Source organism: Meles meles, chromosome 7 (genome assembly GCF_922984935.1).
Source record: "Meles meles chromosome 7, mMelMel3.1 paternal haplotype, whole genome shotgun sequence".
Taxonomy (NCBI): Eukaryota; Metazoa; Chordata; class Mammalia; order Carnivora; family Mustelidae; genus Meles; species Meles meles.
In genome coordinates, this window is record NC_060072.1 from 111,679,948 (window position 1) to 111,704,269 (window position 24,322).

General features: G+C 52.7%; 1 protein-coding gene across 1 annotated transcript; it reads left to right on the forward strand.

The window, feature by feature from the left end:
- IL17RA (interleukin 17 receptor A) lies at positions 1 to 23,321 on the forward strand. Its single transcript, XM_046012538.1, has 13 exons — positions 1 to 284; positions 10,401 to 10,425; positions 11,114 to 11,260; positions 12,244 to 12,356; positions 13,661 to 13,787; positions 15,359 to 15,406; positions 15,505 to 15,668; positions 16,308 to 16,391; positions 16,750 to 16,834; positions 17,540 to 17,551; positions 17,806 to 17,907; positions 20,045 to 20,086; positions 20,703 to 23,321. The coding sequence occupies exons 1-13, from the start codon at positions 141 to 143 to the stop codon at positions 22,202 to 22,204; spliced, it is 2,595 nt and encodes an 864-aa protein (XP_045868494.1). The 5' UTR covers positions 1 to 140; the 3' UTR covers positions 22,205 to 23,321.
- The last annotated feature ends 1,001 nt before the right edge of the window (positions 23,322 to 24,322 follow it).

Genomic DNA, 24,322 nt, shown 5'->3' on the forward strand with positions numbered 1-24,322 from the left:
CCCGGCCCCTGCGCGCCTGGAAGCCGGAAGCGGGCGAAGAAGAGCCAGCTCGGAGCTTCTCCGAGGAAGGGCAAGCCCAGGGCTTGTGCCCCGCAGAGCCCCAACCGCGGGCTGTCAGCGCTCTGCGACAGCGCGGGACCATGGGGACTCCGCGGCGCGGGCCAGCCCTCCTCCCGGGGCCCCCGCTGGGGCGGCTGCTAGTGCCCCTGCTCCTGAGCGGGCTGTCCCTGGCTCGCGCCTCCCCGCGACTCTTGGACTACCCGGCGCCAGTCTGCTCTCAGGAGGTGAGACCCCGACGCGTCCAGAGGATGCTGCGGGGCCGGGCGAGGTGCCCCCGGCCGGGAAATGCGCGGGGGTTCTCAGCGGGTCCGAGGGTCGGCCACGAAGAGCGGCCACGCTCGGGGGGACACTTGGAGCGGTGGGAGTTGCGGGGAGGACGGGAGAGCAGAGGGAGTTTTCGGGGTAAACGACCGACCCGGCGTCCTGGGCAGGAGGCGGGAGGGCCGCCACCGGGGTCCCACGGTTCGGGGAAGGAGAAGGAGGCGTAGGGCCCGGCCGGACAGGCGGGCAGAGTGGGTTAGAAAGGGAGGTGGGGAGGGCCCTTCGGGGGAGCCAGTACTGGCCGGGAGCGGCCTCCTCGCTGAGCACCCTGCGAATCCCCGTGGTGCCGGGGCGGGCCACGGCCCGAGCCCCGGACACCCATCCGAACCTCGAGAGCTTCCCCTCAAAGGAGTCCGTCCAGCCCCGGGCATTCGGATTAGGGGGCCGCTGTTCGGAAGTCTGGGGCCGCCTCGGATCTCGGCCCTACTCCCCGGGAGAGACCCCGCGGTCCTAGAGCTCTGCGCGCGAATCCGGACGGCCGGTGCGGGCTAAGGGCCCGGAACGGTGAGACGGACACTTGTGCGGAGGGCAGCCGGCTAACTCCGGGCGACATCTCTCCAGAGGGGCGAAGCCCTGAGGATTGGGCAAAGGATTAAGACACCACCTTTCCAGCTCCCACCACCACTAGGGTCCAGTTTGTGTCTGTCAAGTTGTACCTGGGCTGTGCCCCCAGGAAGTGACACACCCACCTGTTGGGAAGTGATGTGGAGGACCATCTTCAGGGCAAAAAAACAAACAGCAAATCACCGTGCCCACCTCCACAACTTCTCCCCCCAAAGCTGCCCTCTCTCCTCCACTTGCTCTCTGGTTTCCTCAGCCCACCCCCACCACCACTTTTTTTTTTTTTTTAAGATTTTATTTATTTATTTGACAGAGAGATCACAAGTAGGCAGGGAGGCGGGGGGGGGGGGGGGGGGGGGGGGCGGGAAGCAGGCTCCCCACTGAGCAGAGAGCCCAATGTGGGGCTTGATCGCAGGACACTGAGATCATGACCTGAGCTGGAGGCAGAGGCTTAACCCACTGAGCCACCCAGGCGCCCCCCCACCACCACCACTTTTGATCCAGTATCTGAGTCAGAGGATATGAAACAACCAAGGAGATACTTCTCCTTATCTAATTTTGTGGAGGATTTGCCAAAAGAGGGTGGAGAGTGAATGACTAGCAGGATTTTTTTTTTTTTTTTATGTGAAAGATGTTGGGAAATGGTCTTGAGACTCCTACTTTTAGGCAAAACAGGACATAATGCTCAGCAGATCCTTCCCACAGAAGTTGGTATAGAACTATTCTACCTAGAGAATTCGGTGTTCATTATTTAATGGCCATTTGCCAGCTGCCTGCAAAATACAAGGTCCTACTGTTGCTCTGAACTGAAACTGTCAAGAAACACCCCTGGGACCCTAATGTCCGGGAACTTAAATCATCTAGGAGGGGAAGAGGCTTGAAGATGCTAACTGTGGTACAGGGCAGCCTGTAGCAAGTGCTCTTTGTGCAACCCAGAGAGTGTGCAGAATTCCAAGGAGAAGAAAACTTATTTCCAGCTGGGATGTTCTTCATCTCAGATAAGGCACTTGGGCAGCCCTGTGGTGGGGGAAACTCAGAATCAGAGGTTGTGGAGCAGTCCAGGCAGCAGAAAGGGGTTGAGCCAAGGCCCTTGGATGGACAGGATAAAGTGGGTGGCTGCAGTGGAGGGTGTGTGTGGCAGGGAAGTGAAAGAAGAAGCTAGAAAGGCAGGTAGGGGCTCCACGGTGCCCTGGTGTGAGAGCTAGACTGTTTGACTTTAATTGCTCAGTGGGAAGCACTTCTGAAAGTCAGGAGCAGGGGCAGGGCTGGAGAGAGAGATACTTATCAGCCAAAGTTGTCTTAGATCTCCCACATTTTCTCCCCTCCCCCACCTTGCCTTTACATTCCCATCTGGCTCACAGCCCCCTTATCTTCATGGACTCGTTCCTTTATTTTTTTTTTTTTTTAAGATTTCATTTATTTATTTGAGAGAGAGAGATGAGAGGGAGGTCAGAGGGAGAAGCAGACTCCCCGCAGAGCTGGAAGCCCAATTCGGGACTCCAGGATCATGACCTGAGCCAAAGCCAGTGGCACAACAAACTGAGCCACCAAGGCGCCCCTGGACTAGTCCCTTTAAAAAGAAAGAAACAAGCACCTTTCAGATTTCTCTGCCTCCTCAGAGCACCTGCATTTGCATCCTGACTTCACCAAGTAGAATCTCTGCAAGCTTGAGCAGCTCAAGCGGCCTATGGCTGGGTGTCCTCCCTTCCACAAGAAAGGGCTGGATGAGCCATCACAAAGTTTGTCCAAACCATTTTCCAGAATATAGATGCCTGTCCAAAGCCCAGTTGGATTGAGTGTTCAGTGACTGTCTCCCAAGACAGAGAGGAGCCTTCTGCACACCTGTTCTGTTCCTAGCCTGGTGCCGCACACACAGGATGTGGGGGCTTCATAAATATTTGTAGAATGAGAGTCAAAGGAATGAGTGAATGAATGAATGAAAAGCAGTGATTACCTGAGACCAGGCATAGCACTGTTTCTGGCTTCCTGGGTTTAACAGCTCCAAACCCAGATGACTCTTGGGTTCCCCACAGAAATTGATATTGGAGTGACCATAAGTAATTGCAATTTCCTGAGCAGTCTCTGGGTTGGCCCTTCCCCTGGCCCAGGCTTTCCCTCAGGTCCCCCACAACAGCTAGCCCAGGGGAGCTCAAGGGAAGACAGTGACTTGGATTTGGTCAGTATGAGTGTTAACATACTGTTTTATAGACAGGATGTGTGTTGTCTTACAAATTCTTTTTTCTTTCCTGAGCACTTTGTGGTTTTGACTTGTGGCAGAATGTTTGATTTAAGCCTTCCCTTCTGGTTGCCATGCCACTCTTCTGGTGTAAAAGGCTGTGTTCTGGGGACACTCCTACTTGGTGGAGGCATTCCGGCAGTCCTGGCTGCCAGCCCAATGACCAGTTCCCAGGCCGTCAAGCCCGACTTCGCACCCTGACCGCACCAGGCAGGACTTCCTTCTAGAGACCGTAACAGCACAGAGTCGCTGGCAGGACTCAGCAGGGCTGGGCAGGGGAGAGACCACACGGGGTCCAAAGACCTGGGCTCTGGGTTGGGCTTCCCTGCCTACCGGCTCTGCAGCTCTGGGTGTCACTCCACTGTAAGGAGCCAGTGTTCTCACAGATAAAAGCTGCTCACCTTACAGGGTTCTGGGGAGAGCAGATACCGTGGAGGTGAGTGAAGGCACCAAACTACATGTGTTGTAGCTTTGGAAGTCTCCAAGGCATTCCATGGACCTGTAGCTCCGGGCCAGGCACTGTACTGGGGCCTCACCTGCGCAGCTTCCCTCCACACTCACAACAGCCCACCAGGCCGCACCACTGTCCCCTCCTAGAGAGGCTGGGTGATTGGCCGAAGGTCGCCCCACTAGGGAGTGCTCGACTGAGAAGCCAAGCAGTCTGCGACTTCAGAGCCCACTTTTCTTGACCAGGCACTTGGTCTTGTTCTTTGAATGTACAGAGTTTGACACAGTGAAAGAAATTCCTTCCTTTTAATCCTCACCACTGTGGAGAGAGACTATTGGCCTACCTGTTGCAAGTGTCCCTTTTTTTTTTTCTTTTTTTTCTTTTCTTTTTTTTTTTTTTTTTTTCATTTAGATATTATAGCTGTGATTCAGAGCATGGATTCTAGAGCAAAACTGCATGGGTTTGGGCGCCTGGGTGGCTCAGTGGGTTAAGCCGCTGCCTTCGGCTCAGGTCATGATCTCAGGATCCTGGGATCGAGTCCCGCATCGGGCTCTCTGCTCAGCAGGGAGCCTGCTTCCCTCTCTCTCTCTCTCTCTCTGCCTGCCTCTCTATCTACTTGTGATCTCTCTCTGTCAAATAAATAAATAAAATCTTTAAAAAAAAAATACTTAAAAAAAAAAAAACTGCATGGGTTTGAGGGTCAGCTCTGTGGGACCTTGGGCCACTTAACAGACCTCTCTGTGTCTCAGTTTTTTCATCAATAAAAAATAGGATAATGGGGGTGGGGAGCACCAGGGTGTCTCAGTAGGTTGAGCCTCAGACTCTTGATTTCGTCTTAGGCCTTGATCTCAGCGTCCTGAGATCGAGCCCCGCTTAGGGCTCTGCATTTAGCATGGAGTCTGCTTGTCCCTCTCCCTCTGCCGCACCCCCTATGTGCACCTGCATGCTCTCTCTCAAATAAATAAATAAAATCTTTTAAAAATAATAAATAAAACCCAAACCAACAGATCTCTGTCCCAGCCCTCGCTACTCCCTAAAATGTTCCCAGAGATGATCACCTTCCACTTATTTTAAGGTTTTTTTTTCTCTTCCTGGCATTTGCCTCCACATTTCTAAATGTACTTATATTGTTATTCTTGTCAATGTTAGATGTTGCCTATTGACTCACAGTAGCTAAAAATTTAAATTTCTTACATTTCTCCTTCCATGGCTTCTCCCAATGTCCCCATTGTAGTTATATCACAATTTTAGTGAAATCCATCATCTGTATTTGTAACAAGTAGGTAATCTTCACTGCTGAGGCCCATAGGTGTACTTTGATTACATTCCTTTTGTGGTGTAATTCCTTTTCCCTTTCCGAGATGATAAGTGCCTTAATTCTTCCATAATCTTCCATGTAACTAGTCAGGTCTTTTTCTGTCAGATTTGTCAGATGTTTTCCCCAAACATCGGATTATTCCTTCGATTCCATTCCCTCCCCCTTTCAGAGAACTCCCTCCCGGAACCCCGACTTCTCCAGCTCCAGCCTGGACAGATCCTGGCTAGGCCTGTGGTATAACTGTCATACTCGCTGTCCTGTCCTGGATCCTCTGTGTGTCCTCCCAGGGCTTCCCTCCCTCATTCTCCTGGAACATATCCTCCTACAGTTTCCTAAGAAAAGGTATAAGGGTATGAGGGAAATATATACATATATATGCCCTCACGCTTTTTATTAATTTGTCTGGGCATTAAAATCACAGGTTAAAGATAATTTTTCCTCAGAAATTTGAAGGCCTTGTTCTGTTGCCTTCTAGCAAACAGCGCAGATGCTGAGGAGGCCAGGGCCTTGCTGACTCTCTGTGTGTGGTACCTACTTTTTCCCTCTCTGGGATTATTTAGATCTTTTTATGCCTGGTATTCCAGAAGTTTCATCATGTTCGACCTTGGTCTGGGCCTTTTCTCTAGGCCATTCAGTGAAACTTTTTAATTTGGAAGTATGTATCCTTCAGTCTGGAGTGTTTCTTTGCTTTTTAATTTCTTCCCCTCTGTTTTCTGTATAATCTTCCTCTGGAAATCCAGTTAATCATACCTTGATTTCCTGAGTTCATTCTCTAAATAGTCATTTATTTTTTCTCCTATTTCTGTTTGTGTTTATTCTACTTTCAGAGAAATTTCCTGAATGAAAGCCCAACCCTTCTATGGGGTTTTTTTATTTCCAAGGTTCATTTTTATTCCCTGCTTTCTCATTTTACCACAGGATCCTGTCCTTGTCAGTGTCCTCTCTTATCTCTTTGAAACTATCATAATTTTGTTTGTTTTAATTTTATTCTGTTCCCAGCATTATTTTTTAAAATTTGTATGTTTTGATCTATTTTTCATACAGGAAACCCTTCTTAAGTATCTCATACTCTTCGGCTGTCTGAGAAGATTTTTTTCTTTAAGATTTTATTTGTTTATTTGACAGTCAGAGATCACAAGTAGGCAGAGAGGCAGGCAGAGAGAGGAGGTAGCAGGCTCCCCGCTGAGCAGGGAGCCCAATGCAGGTCTCGATCCCAGGACCCTGGGATCATGACGTGAGCCAAAGGCAGAGGCTTTAACCCACTGAGCCACCCAGGTGCCTGAGAAGATTTTTTTATGAAGATTTTTATTTATTTGAGAGAGAAAGAGTGAGAGCAGAAGCAGGGGGAGTGGCAGGCACAGGGAGAAGCAGGCTCGCCACTGAGCAAGGAGCCCCATGTGGGGCTTGATCACGGGATCATGACCCAAACCCAAGGTTAACAAACTGAGCCACCTAGTTGCCCCTGTCTGAGAGTATTTTAAGAACAAGGTCCTGGGGGCACCTGGGTGGCTCAGTGGGTTAAGCCGCTGCCTTCGGCTCAGGTCGTGATCTCAGGGTCCTGGGATCGAGTTCTGAATCGGGCTCTCTGCTCAGCAGGGAGCCTGCTTCCCTCTCTCTCTCTCTCTGTGTCTACTTGTGATCTCTCTCCGTCAAATAAATAAATAAAATCTTTAAAAAAAAAAAGAAAAAAAAAGAGCAAGGTCCTAATCATGATGAGCACTGAGTAATGTATGGAGTGTTGACTTATGATAGTGTATACCTGAAACTAATATATCACTGTATGTTCACTATACTAAAATTAAAATGAAAAACTTAAAGTTTTTAAAGAATGAGGTCCTAGGGGTGCCTGGGTGGCTCAGTGGGTTAAGCCTCTGCCTTTGGCTCAGGTCATGATCTCAGGGTCCTGGGATCGAGCCCCACATTGGGCTCTCTGCTCAGCGGGGAGCCTGCTTCCTCCTCTCTCTCTCTCTCTGCCTGCCTCTCTGCCTACTTGTGATCTCTGTCTGTCGAATAAATAAATTTAAAAAAAAAAATCTAAAAAAAAAAGAATGAGGTCCTAGGGGTGCCTGGGTGGCCCATTTGTTAAGCATCTGCCTTTGGCTCAGCTCTTGATCACAGGGTCCTGGGATCAAGCCCCGCATCAGGCTCCCTGTTCAGGGGGAAGCCTGCTTCTCCCTCTTCCACTCCCCCTGCTTGTGTTCCCTCTCCCGCTGTGTCTCTCTGTCAAATAAATAAATAAATAAATAAAATCTTTAAAAAAGAAGAAGAAGAAGAATGAGGTCCTTAAAAGCTGATTAAATACTCTGTGTAGATAGGGGCTATTGATCGCTGGACTTTAGGGAGTCAGACTAATAGAGAACATATCCTGTCCATCAATGGACTCTAAAATGTTGGAATTGGGAGGTCTTTTCAAGGGTTTGGCTGCCAGTGTTCTGAGATCAGAGCAGGGAAAGAGGTAACGGTTCCCAACATTCCCTTTGCAGAACTTCACTGAACCAGACCCCCTTCAGTTCCTTTGTTTATACTACCTCCCCAGACACATGATACCTTTAAAAGACCTGATGTTTTAAAAGGTTCTGTTGGCTTCTCTCTTGTCCTTTTTCCCTTCTGCACCACTCAGATTCAAATTCCTCCACTTGACCTGAGCCATTTGCCTATGCCTCCTTCCACTTGGCCTTTAAAAATTTGTTCTCAGGACGCCTGGGTTATTCAGTCGGTTAACCAGCTGCCTTCGGCTCAGGTCATGATTGCTGGGTGCTGGGATCCGACTCCTTACTCAGTGGGGAGCCTGCTTCTCCCTCTGCCCACCACGCCCACTGCTTATGCTCTCTCTCAAATAGATAAATAGAATCTAAAAAAAATTTTTTTAAATTTGTTTATATCTTTTGTCCACTGTGTTTTCTCTTTGTCCATGAAAATTCCTAAAAATGTTCCCTTTCCTAGAACTTTCCTGTGGTTTGAGGAGAGGGAGAAGTTAGCATATGTCTATGGTCAACATGCCATGACCTCTAATAGAATGTGTTATTCTGTATTTCACTGATACGCATAATTTTCGCTTCTGTTTAAATCTCTTTCCCCTCATCTTCCCTCTCTCCATCTGTTCTGCTTCCATCCCTTTACAGGTCGTCTGTTAACGACCTCCTATGTATCTGTCCACATATTTTTATCTGTTCATACAATGATATTCATCATATATATCATATATGGGAAGAGTTTTCTCATCACTTATTTCCACAGAAAATTGGATCATTTGCTAAGAAGTCCTTCACTTATGTTTTTCACTCATCAACACATCTTAAGCATCACTCCAGGTCAAAAGATAGCTACATAACTCATTCTCTTTAATCTTTACATGATATTTCCTGGTCAACAGCAGTGTCTTGTCCTCTGTGCCCTAGTCCTAGGAGTTTCTGGTGGGAGGAGAAATGAGCATGTGCGTGGAAGTTAATCTCACCGCCTCGGACAGAGTGACCCTAGAGTGAGCAGAGGCAGCTGGTGGATTCTGTTGAATGTGTGAGGAACGCTTCGCAGGGTTTCAGTGGCCCTGGGTGAGGGAGAATTCAGCGCCAGGAGCTGGACAGGACCCCAAGGGCTCATGAGCTGGTGTCCCAGAGGGTAGGGTCTGGATAAAATGGCATGCTTAGAATCAGTCCCAGAGCATGCTCAAGGTTTTTATCCCTGTATCCGCTCTGTGAGTGAACCCTCGTGGATATCTTCTCCCATCTTTACCCCCTCTCTCTGCTCCCTCTTGAGAGACAGGCAGTTGCTAACCCCATCACCCGGTTTACATGCATACACCAAATCCCTCTCTTGTTCTGAAAATTGTATTCCTGATCTGCTTCAACATCTGTCTTTCTACTCCACCTGATTGGTCCATTTTGCGCGTGTGGGTGAGTCGGAATAGCCGAGCCTGAGTTCCTCCTTGCTCCACTGCCAAACCTGAATATGTGGAGGTCACCCCTTATAATAAAAGCTTCCATTTACTGAGTGCTTACTAAATGCCAAGCTCTGAGGAAAGGCAGCCAATAATTAAAGAGCAGCCATTATGTGCCAGACACTGGACAAATATTGTGTCATTGAGCAGGCAGTGACATGGTTCCCTGAGCCCTGCAGCCAACAAAGTTCTTCATCATGATTTTCTTAGGGCTTCTAGTAAGCGGCCTGTGTAACGGTTGGTGGCGCTGTATTATTTTATTTAACTGTATAATCAATACACAAATACATTTCAGCTGTTTGAAACTTTTTTTAAATTTTTTTTAAGACTTTATTTATTTATTTGACAGAGAGAGATCACAAGTAGGCAGAGAGGCAGGCAGAGAGAGAGGGGAAAGCAGACTCCCCGCAGAGCAGAGAGCCCGATGTAGGGCTCGATCCCAGGACCCTGAGATCATGACCTGAGCCGAAGGCAGAGGCTTAACCCACTAAGCCACCCAGGCACCCCGGCTGTTTGAAACTTTTTGTAATGCAGATATTAGAAGCAGAAAGTGAAGGGTTCCCTCCCACACTCACACGGCCATCACCACCAGCCCACTCCCTGCCCCAGGATCTTAATGTGTGTCTCACTTAATTCTCAACAATGCTCTGGACGTGGTATTATGATCATTCTGATTTTACAGTTGAAGAAATCAATGCCGGGCAATGTTTGGTGTCTGGCCTAAAGTCACTTAGCTGGTAAGTGGTGGTAAGGTGACTCAGCTCCAAGGATGTGTGTGCGTGTCTTCCGAAGTAGAGTCAGCTGGCCAGAATGAAGTCAGTGATTGCATTTCCTACTGGTTGTAATTAGGGCTTCTAAATTTGGCTCTCCAGAGCTCCTCTGGGTTAGAGAGTTCACACATATTGCTGAAGTGGGAGGCAGCTATGAGGTCACATTTGTGCTTCAGTTTTCTGATCTATAAAACAGGGCTGAGGGTAACGCTTAGTTCTAAGTTTATGTGAGGATTAGAGAAATACTCTGTCTCGGTCACCCAGATCAGGACCTGGCACCTAAGAGGGCTCGTAGGGAGGTGGTGAATTTTCCGAAGCTGACCCTGTCATGGGGGCTGTGGTTTCGTTCCCTCCTCTTGCAGCGCTGTCGTTCACATGGGAGGTGCAGGGCCCCAGGGTATTTAGAGGGCTTTCAGTGGGTGCCCCGAGAGAACCTTCTCGGTGTCTTTTAAAAGGGGGAGGTTCCCAGCTGTTAACAGTTACTCAGAAAATGCCCTTTCCATTCTGTCATCCACTGGACCCACTTGCCATCCTGTTTCTCCCTGGGTGGGCAGGATGGGAGAAGCATGAGAAGATGATGATTCCCTGCCCCAGGAGCAAGGGTAGCACCATAGCACCACCCCCAAAAGCAAGGGTGGTGCTATGGACATCTTAGTCTTAAGAATGAGCCAAGGGAAGGGAAACATGGGGAGCCTGACTGATGAATGACCATTCCTTCCCAGCTGTAATTACCTCCTTCCTTTCTTCCACAGGGACTAAACTGCGCAGTCAAGAATAGTAAGTCATCTGTTCGGGTTCATCCTGCTAATATTAAGTGCTAACCTTGTGCAGCGCACTGCCCCTCCCCCTAGGCTCAGGGGGAGGGTGACAGCCTTCGGCGGGAGGGGTCCCTGAGAATCCAGGCTGTGTGCACCTGCGCCTCCTATCGAGGATAGCCATGATGCGAAAGTCAGGAAGTGAGACATGGGATTGTCACTTGGGTTTTGAAAACATTGTCTGGGGTGCCACCCCGGTGTGTCTTCCATACGATTTGATTTGCCAGATCTTGTCACTAGAACATGAGAGACACCTGTGAGGTTGATCCTGTTTCAATTCAAGCAGGAGGCACATACTTCAAGCATCTGTGCTGATTAGGGACGAGCCCTGGCATAAAACATATATTACCTTTTATTACTACCCCGTCCTTCCCATGCCCCATTTCACTGCCTTATCGCAAAACCAAGTTTCATGCTTTGTCTTCTGTCCTAAAATGTCCTTTAGACCTTAGAGCAGGGGCTCAGACAAGCTGGAGAAGAGAGGCGCGGGGTGGCAGAGCCGGCCGGGGTCCCAGGCAGCCCTGTGTGTGCACGATCAAGCTCTCTGGAGCCACTCCTGGGGCATCTTGCTTGCATGCCTCCTCTCCGGCAGCTTCTTCAGGTTCTCACAGAGCATGGTGTTCTCTGATTCCTGCATTTTCTGGCTCCAGGTACCTGCCTGGATGACAGCTGGATCCACCCTCGAAATCTGACCCCTTCGTCCCCCAAAGATGTCCAGGTCCATCTGGACTTTGCCCACAACCAGCATGGAGACCTCCTACCTGTGGCTCGCATCAGATGGACCCTGCAGACAGATGGTGAGCGGGTGTGGGGGGCGGGGGATGGTGCTGGGAGGGTCTGCCCTCCTCCAGGTGAGCCTGCACATCAGACCAGCTGCCTCTCCCACCAGATTCAGAATGGGGTCCTGGACCCGTGCTCAGACATGAGGGCCTGGATTTCATGCTGAAAGCCTCCATCATTTCGTGCAGTCAATGAGTCCTTTTTTAGTGTATTAGATATTAACCCATGATGCTGTCTTCTCAACCCACCATCCTTCCTTTGGCCTAAAATCCTTATCACCCCGGAAAAAAAAGTCAAGTGGTTCATTCTCTGACCGTGATACCAAATGGTAACACATTGGCCAGTGTGCTTTTTCCTTTAATTTAGGGGCAGGAATTTTTTTCTTTTTTTAGTCCTCTCCACACCTAACGTGTGGCTCAAACTTATAACCCTGAGTCCTCTCCACACCTTTTTTTAGTCCTCTCCATACCTAACATGGAGCTCAAACTTATAACCCTGAGATCCTACTAAGCCAGACACCCATCCCTAGGGGCTAGCATGTTTTTAAAACAACACTCCCCCCACCAAAACCTCTTCAGCGATAGAGAGCTGTAGACAGAATCAGGAAGATTGGGGTTAACAAGAGCCAGCCCCACATTTGTGACCGGGATCCCGGAGAGGTCATCCTCCTTATAGCCCCTGGTGCCTACCCCAGCCTCTCCAAGGATGGAGCCACATTGGGACACCCAGGCCACATCGCCAACACCCTAGCCACAAATCTGTATAGCCTTTACCTTTGGCCCAGCGTCAAGTTTCAAGTGTCCTTGCCTGGCTGGGAAGTAACGCCTGCAAGGCTGCCAGCTCCCCCAGGCCCAGGAGTGAGCTGGAGGGAACAGGAAGTAGAGGGTTAGGTACAGTGAACAGATTTTAAGAGTCAGTTAGCATAACGGACAGGGAAGTGCCACGCCCAGCGGTTTGTCTCTGTTGACCTGCCTGTGTTTGTCTCTTCCCCCACCCGCAGCCAGCATCCTCTTCCTGGAGGGTGCCGAGCTATCCATCCTGCAGCTGAATACCAATGAACGCTTGTGCATCAAGTTTGAGTTCCTGTCCAGACTGCAGCATCATCGCCAGCGGGTAAGCAGCCGGCCCCAGAGTGGACTGTGTCCTCTCTTGATAGTGAGGGGCAAAACTTGTTTTTGGAAACGTCCCAGACACGCCCACCCCTGCTTTTGCTCCCAGCGTTCCCTAGTTGTTCAGCATAAAGTTGAGGGGAAGGCCTTGCACAGCCCTACTCCTGTTCCCTTCCTGTGTAACCGAGGTTCACAGTGGGGCATAGGGCGGGGAGTCCCTGCCTCCAGCAAGGAGCAGCTCTGCCCAGATCTGGGAACTGCCGTGGCTGGGGGCACAAGCAAGGGAGTTCTGCAGAACTCTGCATTTATTTTGCTGCTCGCTGCCCAATGGTAAAAGGTTGATTCACATTTGGTGGGTTTAAAGTATCAGTTCACAGAGTGGGGTCCCAGGACGGGCAGTATCAGCACGCCCTGTGAACCAGTTAGAAATGCAGAAGCTCGGGCCCCACCCCCGACTTCTAGAATCTGAAACACTGAGTCGGAGCCCAGCCGTTGGGGCTGAACCAGCCTTCCAAGTGATTCCAGGGCAAGCTCCTGTCCGAACACTGCCAGTCGAAATCTGCCAAAGGGCCTGTTCTCGGATCTCCCACAAACCCAAACAGCCAAGACAGTTCTCTTCCCCTTTATTTAATGAGAACCCCCAAACTCGACTGCTGGCTGGTTGCTGAAGCCCAGGTGCCTAAATGGATTTAGAAGCAAAGGACCACACACCCCTGCCCACACCCAGACTAATTAGGATGTGAGTTTAAATCAGTATGTGTTATTTGCACCATCCAGAAAATATCCTCACACCTTCTCTTATCTCTGCAATGAAGGCACAGGCTGAGTGGGAATCTGTAGCCCTCCCTCTGCACTTTTGTGTTCCAGAACATTCTGAAGAAATCCAGGCTCTCCCATTTAAGGAGGAAGAGTCACTTAACAAACTGTTTTTAGCTGCTGCTTGTGTGCTAGCTCTCTCACTAGCCCCGAGTCCTCTGGCTCAGCTCCCTCACCCCACCGTTCTGGAGTCTGCGGGCTGACGACAGAGGAGGACTGTGTCGGCTTTCCCCAGATTTTCTGGCGTATGACACTACTGTCTACTGATGAGCCCAAATCTAGGATTTTTAAGTAGGCAGCGAAGACCAGAGGAAGGAGAGCAGAGACACGTCTCCCTCTGATTTTGGATCTTGCTGTGGTGGTTGTTACCTTCCTATTTCATGGACCTTTCAGGGGGCAGGTGGGGGTGGAGTTCTCTGGGCACACACCACTGGGGGAGAGGTGTGTGTGTGTGTGTGACCTGTCCAACCTTGCCTTCCTCCCTCTCTTCAGTGGCATTTTACCTTCAGCCACTTTGTGGTGGAACCTGGCCAGGAGTATGAGGTGACCGTTCACAACCTGCCCAAACCCATCCCTGATGGGGACCCAAACCACCAGTCCAGGAACTTCCCCGTGCCTGGTAAGAGCGCCCTCCCAAGCCATTCCTTTCATCACTTGGCTCTTCTTCGAGAAGAAACCAGCAGGTGGCTCAGGTAGCAGCCTTCCCGCTCAGCTGGGCCCTGGCTGCCATTGTCAGCACAAGGTACCTACAGAATGAGCAGACGCTGTGCTTGGGAGCTCCTTGCCCAGGCTGCATCAGGAAGACAAGCCACTCTCGGGAGAGCTTTGACCCCCTGCTTCGAGCCTCATCCCAGCTCTCATCACCTTGCTCTCTGCACTTTTGTCTTTTTCATTCCCCACCTGCCCTGCCTGGTTCTTCACTTTTTACCCACATTTATCGATCGCCGTCCCGTGTGTGACACCATCTCCTCTTCTCCCTCAGACCTGTCGTGCCTAGGAAGACCGCTGGGCTTACCTTCTAAAACGTCATTTGATGTCTGTGCACCTTCTAGGTCCCTTTCCTGCCAGCACCTCAGCCACAACCTACATTGCTCATTGTTCAAAGCCAAGTACATGTGGAACCCCAGCCCCCCCAAGGACAGGGTCTGGGGCTTAGACCCATCCGTGTACGCTTCTGAGCCCACCATTGCCTTGTGTGTAGTAGGCAGTCCAGGAAATGCTTGTTCAGAATGATGACAGCCTTCTTCATTCCTGGAGTGCTACACACACACACACACACACACACACACACACACACACACACGCAGTCTGCTTACCCTGCTTTTATTTCTCTTCATGTTACCCATCACTCCCTGACACATTGTCATGATATTTTCGTGGTGTTACATTATGCTGTTTTTTTCTTTGGTCTCTTCTACTGGAATGTGCTCTCCGGAGGGCAGGGACTGTCCCTCATTCAGCACTGTATCTCTAGTGCCTAAACCAGTGCCCGGCACAGGTCGGGTGTTCGTAAGGGCTTGTCAGAAGAGAGAACCTCCCAGGGCCCTCCCTTGTTCCTACAGTAGACTGACCTAGTCCCTATCACAGCAGTTCATACCTGTCACATGTCTTCTTAAACCAAAGTGAGAATGTTACAGTCAAGACCATTGGGGAAGGGAAGTCAGGAAGAGGTCTTTGGAGCCGTGGTCCTCAAGGCAGTCTGTAAGCCAGTGGCATCATTGAATCACCTGGGAGCTTGTCAGAAATGCAGATTTTCAGGGACCCTCCCCAGACCGACTACATCAGACACTACCCAGGGTGATGCACAGGAAAGTTCGAGAAACACTGCTGTGAAGGAACAAAGTACTTCTGCCCCTGTCAAGAGTCAGAGGCAACTGCAACAAAAGCTTGGGGAGGGCAGACTGGGTGGGAGAGGAACTGGAGTGGGCGGAGACTCTGAGAGCAAGCTGAGGAATACAGCTGCATCTGGAAGGTTCTCTGAAAGAGGAGGGAATGACACAACCAGGTCAGCCCCCAGTTCTGTGGAGCCCCTGGCCCATGGCAGCAGTTCACTCCTGGAGCTTGCTTTGACGGGCTGTCTTTGAACAGACTCCCCAGAAGGAGAGGTGGTTATCCCTGGTGTCGGGAGTCTGGAAAAGCCAACTTTCTAAGGCTGAAGCTTAGTGGTTCCCCTTCTCTCCATGTTGGCAGGCTGCGAGGACCCCAGGATGAGGATGACCGCACCGTGTGTGAGCTCAGGTAACGGGGCCAGCGGCCTTGCTGGGAGAGCTTCCCCGAGTGCGCACGCACGCACGCACACACCCCTCACTCCCAACCCGTGTCTGTGCCCTGGGCAGGCAGCCTGTGGGATCCCAACATAACGGCAGAGACCCTAGAGGCCCAGCAGCTGCGGCTAAGCTTCACCCTGTGGAACGAGTCTACGCCTTACCAGATCCTGCTGACCAGCTTTCCACACACGGAGAACCAGAGCTGCTTCCATCATGGCCTCATGGTGTCCAAGGTAAGGCCATCACTGTCCTGAGCACAAACGCCCGCTCACCAGGCATCAAGCCTCCAGTACTGTGGTTGATCCCAGGTCTGCACCACTTGGCTCTTGTCTTTCCTTCTGACGTGTGGTTGGGGTAGAGTCAGGTCTGTGGGGCCTCTTTCCTTTGGCTCCATTGTGTTGTTGATCTCTGCCCTGCTCGCCCCCCCCATCCTCTCAGTTCCTCCTTCCACACAGGCCCCCTGGTTCTCCTTGCCCTTTATTCCACCTGTTCCGAAAAGGACCTGAAGAGTTTTAAAACGTGGGTATCAAAACAAAGGGGAAATAAAGATGAGGAAACAAGATGAAGCGAGGGTGGGGTTTCTATGGAAAATGTGTGTCAGGCAGTTGGCTGTGAGCACAGGTTTGTCCTCACAATCCCCAGCAGCCAAAGCAAAGGGAGAAACACTGGTCACTAGATGTGTTCCTGTGTCAACAAGCCACTTGCCATAGGGAAATGGAATTTTTCCTGGAACGGAAACCTGGAGAGCCGTTCTCCACATGGCCTTCCTCCAGGACCCACTGGACAGTGATGGCCGAGTTCTCAGCAGCTGCTGTAGAGCTACGGCAAGCCCGTGCCGATCCAGCCTGATGCCCCCTCTCCTCTCCCTGCAGCCCACACTCGAGGAGTTCCACCAGCGGGCCAACGTCACGCTCACCCTGTCAGACCGGACTTGGTGCTGCCGCCACCGAGTGCAGGTGGGTGCATGTGCACAGGAGGGTACTCCACCTAGAGGGGCCAAGTAGGGAAGGAGGGCAGCTCAAGGACTCCTGCTCTCTCCAGGGACCTGGCTCCCCGACCCCCTGGGGCTCCCTCATAGAGAGGCATCCTGTCTGCCTTCCCTAGCCCCATACTCCCGGCCTCCCTGGGCAGGGCTTCTTGGCACCCAGTAGCCAATGGGCATTCTGCCTCGCAGGCCGTGGGGGTCCTAGAGTGGCCGACCAGGCTCTGCTCCCCGCGGCAGCCTCTGTTGGCAAGGAAGCCTTCGCGGAGGGCCTGAGCCCCCCACCCAGCATCTCAGCAGCCCTCTCCTCCCCGCTTTCTCTGCTCTCCCAGATCCAGCCCTTCTTCAGTAGCTGTCTCAACGACTGTCTCAGACACTCCGTAACCCTTCCCTGCCCAGAAATTCCAGATGCTCCAGGTAGGCGGTGTATGGCTGCTCTGCGGCATTCGGAGGGATTGAGAGTGAAGGAAGGTCAGCACCTTGAGCTGAACCCTAACCTGGTGCTGAGGTGGGGGTGGACTTTAATTTTACTTGGAGTTATTCAGGCCTGCAACACGGAGCTGTCAGAGACACTCCTGGGTTGGCCTCCTGACTGCCTTTCATTAGCTGTGTAGCCGCGGGCAAGATCCGTAACCTTTCTGATCCTCAACGTCTGTGACTGAAGAACTGAGGATTGTTCTGGTCCGAGAGTTCCGGTACGGGCCACAAAGTGCTTTGTCACGTCGGCTTTTAATCCCCACGGATTGTGACTCCTCGGGCCATGCAGTAGAGCGTGCCTCCCATAGTTCATAGATGAGGAAACAGAGGCACAGAGATGTTCAGTAACTTGTCCAAGAGCACTCAGCAGGGAAGTGGCAGAGCTGCCTAGCCCCAAATGGGGAGCAGAGAGCCACAGCCATTCCATCGGCCGGAAGGAGGATCTGGCCCCTGGTGGGAGTTGGGGCACCTCTTAGCAGGCCAGCAGCTCGCATGTGTCCTGTAGACATTGTCATTAAGCGGAATGGGTCTCTGGAACACTCAGGGTAGGGCCGAGGTCACCAGCAGGCCCCCGGTGGACATTAGCGATGGATTTTGTGATTACTGCTAATAATGGATACTGTTTTCCCTTTGTTCTCATTGCAGTCTCGATTGCAGGTAAGGCCAGCTGTCCTTCCTGTCCACTGCAGGAGTCCCCTGGGGCCCTTCCTCAGGGGCCACATGGCAAGTCCCTCACTGAGCCTCATCTGGAGCCAGGCGGAGAAGGCTGAACCAGGAGGCCAGCCCCGGGGTGGAGGTTTTCAGCATGTCATGGCACAGGCCGGAGAGGACTGCCCCGGGGCTGGGGGAGCTCAGGGCTGGTGGGGCAGGCCTCCTCTGCCGTGTCACTCATGCCGTTCCGCTTCCCACAGACTACATACCCCTATGGGTGTACGGGTTCATCACGGGAATCTCCATCCTGCTGGTGGGTTCCGTCATCCTGCTGATCGTCTGCATGACCTGGAGGCTGCCCGGTAAGGATCGTCACAGGGTTTGCCCCTCTGTCCCTCTCTGTCTCCCCAAGCCCTCCTCCTCCCACTCCAATCTCTGAGAGGCCATACTGGGGTGGCACCCTGCAGTCCCAGCCCTTCATCTCAACTGAATTATCGACATCATGTCTCTTGGGCCACGGCAAGCTTAACTGTCAGGAGCTCAGCCTGCAGAAGGCTGACATGAGCTCGGATCCCAGCCCCACCACTTACGCCCCAGGCCGATTACTTCAGTCCCTGAGCCTCGGGTTCCTCTTTTATAAAATAGAAGTTAGAAAGATACCCACATCATAAAACGAATGGAAGGATTACATGAAATAACATATATGACTTCTTAGACTAGAGCCTGGCACTATTTGCTTGACAGATGTTAGCCATAATTTTGTTTATTGTTACCAAAATTAATATTTTTAAAATGAAGTGGATTGGAGGAGTAAGGGTAGGGTTTCCCTGCCTCAGACATGATCAGCCAGGCTACAGCCCATCCTGTAGGCCCCAGACGTGTACATTTGTTGGGGAGAACAGCAAGGGACAGCATGATGTGACAGAGAAGGCTCTGGATGGGCCCAGAACACACGGATGTGGCCCCTAGCTCTGCCTCCCTGCAGCTTGCTGAACAAACCCTACATCTGGTTTTGCCTTCTGGAAAATGGGATAATAACCCCTCCTCCTCAAGGTTGGGGTGTGGATTGAATGGCCGAGCACAGAAGGTCCTGGCCAGTGGGTGCTGGGAGATAACAGCTCCCTCTCCCTACAGCCCTGTCTGGCCAAGTTCTGAGCAGAAAGCACATGGGGCCTTCTGGTGAGGGGCTCCGCCTTCCCCTGCCCCTCCATGGCCCCGCACGCCTCCTTCACTGGCCTGAGAGCCGTTCCCACACTTACAAGGCTCATCAAGGTTAAGTATCAGTCATTATTAATTGTTGTATGATGGGCTCTGGAAGACCCACCGCGAGGGCCCTTCTCCACAGGACCGTTAGCAGGGTCAAATAAGTTTACATCTCCGTGAGTGCTTTAAAGATTGATTGATTGATTTGGGGGGTGGCGGGAGAAAGGGAAGGCATATCAAGCAGACTCTCTGCTGACCGCTGAGCCCCCACGGGGCCCCATCTCATGAGCTGAGCCAAAACCAAGAGTCGGACGCTTGCTTACCTGACTGAGCCAGCTCCTCCCCACCCCCCAACCCCCACCCACACCCCCGCCTCCCACTGTGAGTGCTTCCTAAACTGTGAAACCCCCCAGAGATGCCAGGGAGGCTTTTTCTTCATTTCCGTAGTTGCACTCTGACCTCCTTATTGAAGAGTCCCCTACACCCCGGGGTGAAGGAAAGGACACTTGTTTGACTGCCTTTGGTAGTTCTGGGAAGAGGCCCAAGAGGTGGGAATTAAAATTCAGGCTCGAAAAATCTTCCTTGGCCCCCCGTGGGTTCTGGGCATCCTGCCACGTCACCGAGGAGCTGACTACCGCACCACGGTTTCCTTCTTTGCGTCTCTGGGGGAACCGTTGCTTCAGAATGTTGTTTCCTTTCCTCACCTCAGAAATACCCAGAGGAAGTGTTGTAAACGGGCCTGGTGGGGGCTGCTTCTGGAGATGTGTCGTAAGCCTCTTGCAAGGACATTTCTGGGGAAGAAGCTTACCCTGCACTGGGGGGTTTCCTCAGGGCTGGCCAGACCATGGGGAGATAGGAACCGTTGCTAGAACAAGGGACGATGTGGGGGATCCCCTAGTCACCGTGCCGGGGGTCCTCGCTAGGTCAGTGCTACAGAATATTCCTGACCCCAGCTGACTGTGTACCATGAGCCAGACATTTCACAGATACAATCTCTTAATCCCCGCCACACAGACGCCTTTTACAGAGGAAGAAACTGAGTTCCAGAGCCTTTAGTAACTTTCCCAGATCTCCCAGCTGTTGATGGCAGACCTGGGAGTCACACCTGAGCAGCTCCTCACAGCACGGGGTCCTGCAAAGGCCCCAAAGCACCTAGCAACTGTTGTTTCTGAACGCCCTCTCAAGCCGTCTGTCCTGGGTCAGGGGTGGGGCTAGCACTCCATCAGATGCCCCCAGGAACTGGTCCCTGTTGCTCCTCCAAAAGAGTTGCTCCAGTGTATTTTTTTTTTCTTTTAGGGTCTCATCGTGAAAAATATGGTAATGACAGCAAATGCACAGGTCAGTGTTTTCTGGTGTGCGTGGGCTGGGTTTGGTGTGTGTTGCTGTCAAAGGCATGCTTGAGGGTTCTCCTGAGACACAGGGGTGGGTTGCCTTCTGCAGTTTAACTCCTGACTTCCTTCAGGAGACCTCAGCTTGGAGGACCCGCCTTCTAGGACCCCCACACAGAGGGGACCACAAATGACCAGGCTGGGATACCATTTTTGAAATCACTTGGGCAAGGGAAGGAAGAGTAGGGTACCGTCTTTGATGAAGAGAGGTCCTGCCTATAACAGAGTATAGAATGTATAGAATACTATAACAGTATTCCGTAGGCAGGCCTTTGTGCCTTTTCTTCTTTTTAATTACAATAATTAAAGTGTAGGCTCAAGGCCAGATAGGAATCTTGAGAAAGAAATTCACTCTCCCAGAAGGCACCACACTGATTCTTTCCAGGCAGCCAGAACGGGCCTTATTGCAAGGCGTCGGCTGCATCACTGAGAATGGGGAGCCGGTGTCTGCTGGTCCAGCTGTCCCCAGGCTGACCAGTGGGGACCGCTGCCCTGGGCCTGCGGTTTGAAGATCGGTGCAGGTGCACACCCAAACCCAGGGGCCTGGCTTTCCTTGTTTCCCTCAGATGTCCTGCCAGAGACCAGCCTGACCCCACCACCCCTGAAACCCAGGAAGGTCTGGATTGTCTACTCCGCCGACCACCCCCTCTACGTGGATGTGGTCCTGAAGTTCGCCCAGTTCCTGCTCACTGTCTGTGGCACAGAAGTGGCCCTCGACCTGCTGGAGGAGCAGGTCATCTCAGAGGTGGGGGTCATGACCTGGGTGGGCCGCCAGAAGCAGGAGATGGTGGAGACCAACTCCAAGATCATCATCCTATGCTCCCGAGGCACCCGGGCCAAGTGGCAGGCCATCCTCGGCTGGGAGGAGCCAGCCGTGCAACTCCGGTGTGACCGCTGGAAGCCGGCGGGGGACCTCTTCACCGCGGCCATGAACATGATCCTACCAGACTTCAAGAAGCCAGCCTGCTTCGGCACCTACATCATCTGCTACTTCCGTGACATCAGCAGCGAGAGTGACATCCCCGACCTCTTCAACATCACTTCCAGGTACCCGCTCATGGACAGATTCGAGGAAGTTTACTTCCGGATCCAGGACCTGGAGATGTTTGAACCCGGCCGGATGCACCGCGTCGGGGAGCTCACAGGTGAGAACTATCTGCAGAACCCGAGCGGCTGGCAGCTCAAGGAGGCAGTGGAGCGATTCCGGCAGTGGCAGGTCCAGTGCCCAGACTGGTTCGAGCGTGAGAACCTTTGCTTAGCGGATGACCAGGACCTCCCGTCGCTGGACGAAGAGGTGTTCGAGGAACCCTTGCTGCCGCCAGGAAGAGGGATCATCAAGCAGAAACCCCTGATGCAGGAACCCGCCTCCGAGGGTGGCCTGGTGGGAGAGCTGCTCGTCAGTGAGGAAGGAAGAGGACTGTCAAGGCTGGACCCTCAACTCCTACCCCAAGGAGAACTGGCAGCCCAGGCTCTCCAGACCGCGGTGCTCCCAGTGGAGGAGGTCCCTCTGGCTCAGGCCGTGGAACCCGTTCCTCTGGCCACCGAGAGCAACACAGCAGGCCGGTTGGCTGTAGGGGAGGCAGACGAGGCCTGCCCGCTGTTGGAGGGCTACGGCCCGCAGCGGAACAGCGTCCTCTGCCTCCCTGTGGACTCAGAGGCCCCGCCTCTCTATAGCACCCCGATGGCATCGCCCAGCTGCCTCCCGGAAGATGTCAGAGAGCAGCTCGAAGGCTTGATGTTCTCCCTCTTCCAGCAGAGTCTGAGCTGCCAGGCCCTGGAGGGCTGGGACAGAGCCCCGGTGGCTCTCAGAGACCTCTGCACACCCTCCGAGGAGGAGCAACGGCAGTCGGTGCAATCTGACCAGGGTTACATCTCCAGGAGCTCCCCACAGCCCCCCGAAGGACTCACGGAGATGGAGGAAGAGGAAGAAGAGCGGGACCTGGGGACATCGGCCAAGCAGCTTTCTCCCGAGGACCTAGAGAACCTAAGAAGCCTCCAGAGAAGGCTCTTCTTCCAAGAGCTTCAGAAGAGCTCCGGCTGGGACAGTGTGGAGCCAGAGGAGCCCTAGGGCCTCCCCACATGGAGGGTGTTGAGAGAAGGAAGTGTGTGTATCCACAAGGGTTCATGCGAGTGTCTGTATATATGTATGATTCCTGTATTAAGTGTTTGCCTTTAGATGTGGACCTCTCGAGCCCTAGGTCTGACCCTGAATTTTCTTTCTCTGACCCTCTGGTCATGTTCCATCCTGGCAAGAATCCACAGCCCGTCCCTGCCCTGAGCCAGTGACACAGTGTCCTTGAGCCACCGTCATGCCATTTTCAGTCATGCCACATTTATTTTGCACCTCTTGTTGCCAAGCTTGTGAGATGTAAAGGTAAATCTTACAGGGTAGTGGCCCTGGTCACCAAAGGGCTTACCGTCTGGTGAGAGTGACAGATTAGCAAACAGGATGGTCCTGTGTGTTGGAAAGGCTTGGTAGAGGTCTGCCTAGGGCTGTGAAAGCACACAGAAGGAGGAGCTGAGCCCAGAGACCGTGGTTGGAGAGGGCAGTGGTCCCCGGGACAGGGGCGGCACCTGGCGTGGGGCTGGAGCCAGTGGGGCTAGAGTGGGAGGACGGGGCAGCCAGAGCCCGGGCTGGGAGGGGCTTGTGGGCCAGGCTAGGAGGGTTGGGACGTCAGCCCAGTGGCCTGGCATTCCTTTGATAGGGTAAGCTGCTGCCCTGCCCAGGAAGGGCCTGAGGACCAAACATACCCGAAAGCCCCTGGACAGCAGCACCCCTCGAGCTTGAGCGCCCAAGCCTGGATATGAGATATGGAGGGCTCCGGCAGGGTGGGCGCAGGGGAGCAGGCCTCTCTGAGGGGGAGGGAAATGGGCCTCTCTGTACTTAAAAGTCTGAGGCTCGAAGGCAGTATTCGAGGAGAGATGCTAAAGTTCAGTGGGTAAAGAAGCTGTTCTTCAGGCGCCTTCTTGGGAGGAGCTGAGGGCTTCTGTCCATCTGCGGTTCCGGCCCGGGAGGCCATGTGCCCTGCACTCGGGTGAGCTCCTTGCCTGTACCCTCGCCTTCAGCTGGAGCTCCGAGCTTCGGGGACGGAATGGTGAGAAACCATCCCAGGTTGTGTGTGTGTGTGACACAGACATGTGCACACAAGAGAGATGATCAATAAAAGAAGGAATAAATGTGTCTACTCTGGTGAGAACCCCGCGTCGTTCTGTGGAGTCACGTGTTAGCACAGGTCAGGTTCCCAGCTGTCCGGTCCTTCCAGTTGTGCGATTTCCTGGCACAACTGAGGGGATGGTGGGTTGGAGGCCCAGACCATGTGCAGCCTGTACACAGCCCCACGGCCGTGAAGGACCAGGGGAGGCAGGGCTGCATACACAGTGTGTCTGTCCCCCAAAATACCTCAGTGTGACAGTAGCGGAGGGACAGGTGATTAGGTCGGGAGGAGGGAGCCCCAGAGAGCTCCATGCACCCGTGAGGGCGCAGCGAGATGGTCATCTGTGACCCGGGCAGCAAGCTCCCACCACACATCCAGTCCACCAGCTCCTTGGTCTGGGACTCACCGGCCCCCAGAACCATGAGCCGTGTGTGTACTTGCAATCTGCCCCATGTTCAGTGTTCTGCGCTGAGCCCTTCCAGACTGAGCAAGATTGGGAGCCACGTTCTCCCAGTTGCCGGCCTCTCAGGCTCTGTCTCCCTTCCAGTAAGCTGCCCGTGGGCCTCGCTGGGGCCACATGCCTACCAAGCTTTCAGTGATGTCACCCCAGCTTTCACGAAGTGCTTACTCCTTGTCCAGAGCGTGGAACAGCATGGGGGACTCGACACACCACCGGCGTGCCCCAACGGATGTGGCCCTGGTGCCCAGAAGCATACTTGTCATTTGAATTGCATTCCCCACAAGCCTTGACGTCCAGCTCTGCTGGCCTTGGAGGCCACGTGTCCTCAGTTAGCATTGTTCACTGTGTTCCCTTTCTCTCTAGGGCGGCTGCTTGTTTCCCTAACAACTTTATTGAGATACGGTGCACATCCATGTCATTCACAGCTGACCATATGCAGTTCAATGGCTTTTAAGCGTTCAGAGCTCAGTAACCATCGGCATCATCAATTTCAGAACACTTAGCCCAGAAAGAAATCCAACACCCCTTCATCCTCACCACCCACCACCCTCAGCTCCCCATCCCTCTATGG